Source organism: Penaeus chinensis, chromosome 2 (assembly GCF_019202785.1).
Source record: "Penaeus chinensis breed Huanghai No. 1 chromosome 2, ASM1920278v2, whole genome shotgun sequence".
Taxonomy (NCBI): domain Eukaryota; kingdom Metazoa; phylum Arthropoda; class Malacostraca; order Decapoda; family Penaeidae; genus Penaeus; species Penaeus chinensis.
Genome location: NC_061820.1, coordinates 9,824,482 through 9,826,981, shown reverse-complemented (window position 1 = coordinate 9,826,981; position 2,500 = coordinate 9,824,482). Strand labels below are relative to the sequence as shown.

The 2,500-nt window shown below is 35.1% G+C and overlaps 1 protein-coding gene across 1 annotated transcript in view; it reads right to left on the bottom strand.

Moving 5' to 3' along the window:
• Positions 1–2,163: 2,163 nt before the first annotated feature.
• Positions 2,164–2,500, bottom strand: part of LOC125031777 — a 10,373-nt gene continuing 10,036 nt past the window's right edge. Inside the window, exon 8 of the mRNA XM_047622723.1 lies at positions 2,164–2,500. This exon is cut by the window's right edge and continues 40 nt beyond it. Within this exon, the coding sequence (XP_047478679.1) occupies positions 2,398–2,500 (103 nt within the window). The 3' untranslated portion in view covers positions 2,164–2,397.

Sequence of the window (2,500 nt, the reverse complement as noted above, 5' to 3'; positions counted from 1 at the left end):
TCCCTTCAAAATTTTCTATAACGTTTCCCATGGTGGATTCCCTCTGTTACTGTATATGTTGTTTTCAATGTTGCATTTTGATGGTTGTATATATATTTCATTAGATGAAACATATCTTATAATCGATAAAACATAGGAATAAGTCGTTGTTATTCCCTCTATTCTTTTCAACAACCATTTTTATATTGTTCTGTTGTTACAGCACTGTAGTGTATCTCCTTTCTTTGAAATGCGAATAAAAAACGAATTTACCCAGTCGGGCCATTGCTGTTTATTCCTAATCTTTGTGCATAGTGAAAATATCTCTACATTTTCATCAACATGATTGATTAGTTCAGCAACTACTAGTTACTACTCCGGCAATTCCTTGGGCTCTTTCCGTTCTTCAGTTCCTTATTGCTTTTATAACTTTATTTAGTAGTTCTTTTTTATCTGTTTGCACAGTCGTTGTGGGTTGTTTGAAGTTGTGCTTCAATCATAAAGGAGCAATATTCTTTCCATCTCTCTTTGACTTTTTCGGCATCGCAAAGGACTGTCCCACCTTCGTTCTTTGCGGTATCTCTTACAGGTTTTAATTTCTCGATGAGATTTCTTACACCTTGGTATAGGTTTTCGATTTGATTTACTTTGTTCATTTATATTTCATATTTCCCCATCGTTTTTTTTTTTCTAAACATTCTGCTTTTGGTGTTTTTCATCATCATTATTAATTCCTTTGGCTTTAAGTTGTCTTCTAGTAACGATTTCTTTTAGTGTTTCATCAGATATCCATTCGTTGTTTTTATACTTAATGTTTACTGACGGTATCTTTGGCGGTGCTGTGTGGTATCTCTTTACCTTTTCTTGTCTGTTGGTGTTCAAGTATACGAGTGTATTGGATGGTGCTGGAACAAGGTGTTTGTAATTTCTTTTTCCAAGTTCATATTTTCCTACTAAGCTAGGACAAGAATTTGATTTACCAATTTTGCATTAAAGTCACCCATGATGATTATGATGTGTCTATTAGGGATGGATTCCAGTGTAGATTGGACAGAGCTGTAAAAACTCATCATTTGCAGGCTTGTTGGTGCGTAACATTGAGTGATAGTGATATTATGGGGTTTAGCGTGTTGAATTCTGACCTTTATAATTCTATCATTCCCTGGGCAGTAGCCTATTAGAGCTTTTTCAAGTTCTTTAGCAAGGATTATAGTGACCCCGTGGCAGTAGGTACCTTCTTCTTTACCGAGAACAACAGTGTCTTGTTTTTCTCTGTTTTCAAACTCATATATCTATTTGGATGTTATATCTATCCATCTCATTACAAACTGTTTTGAGTTTACCCAATTCTTTCATCTCTCTAACGTTCCAAGTTCCCAGTTATGCGGCGTTTCTCTGTTGGAATTTTTTGTTTTCCAGGTGCGTGCTTATCGTTGTCAGCGTGGTTACCAACGCGACGTGTGATGTAGTATGAATTTTTGCTTTTGTTGAAAATCATTAGTGTTCCTCAAATACTACCCAACCAAGGTAGTGCCCTGTTATAAGATATATAGTCTTTATTATATTCCAGGATATTATGTATATATGCATATACATACATACATATATACATATATATATACGTATATATATGTATATATGTACATATATCTACATACATTATATATGTATATATATATATCCCTGAATCTTTCCCATTAATCTTAGCACTGTACTAGTCTCCACTCTCCACCTATCTGACCTCACTCGGGGTAGAAAAGCTTAACCTTGCCTCTTTACTCACTCAGATACAGCAACGTCCCTTATTTTAATCTGCCCTTAAGAGTTCATCATGGTATCGTTTCTTAATTGATCATTATGTTCCTGCTATTTTATTTTTTTGGTTTACCTTACACATTTCCCATCTCTATTGTTTGATGTTTACTTCACGTGGCATTTTTTTCCATGAATGGCCTGCGTTTTCTTAATGCTTTCTGTCTGATGATAATGCATGAGATCATTTTTGTTTCATCAGTGTTAAACCTTAGGATTCAGTGTACTATAGGTAATCTGTACACAACAACTTCTTCAACAACTTCGTCTTCGATTTCAGCGGCGTCAGTTTGGATAATATTGTTAAACATTGTTTTATTTTTTTTCAGTTTTTATTACATTTTATTTTATTATGGTAGGGTTAATAAACGGTTTCTATTTCAACCCTTTATTTACATCACACTACGTTGACTTAACAAACATTAATATTCCTATTAAGCTATATAAAACACGAAAAGCTAAAGCTCACCTCCAGCGCTCACATAAAACTTCGTATAAGCGACATGTGACACCTACACCAGTATACTTTTAGAAGGAAATTGACAATTTTATCACTGAATCAAGGAATCTTGGCCTCACTTGCACTCCTAGCATCGCGGAGGAAAATCACCATTGTTTCTCTTGTGCCCAGACCACCTCTCTCCATTTTCCTCCAGATCTGGTTGTGATGAGCTTGAATCCAGCGCATCTCATCATGTTCAGATAAGGC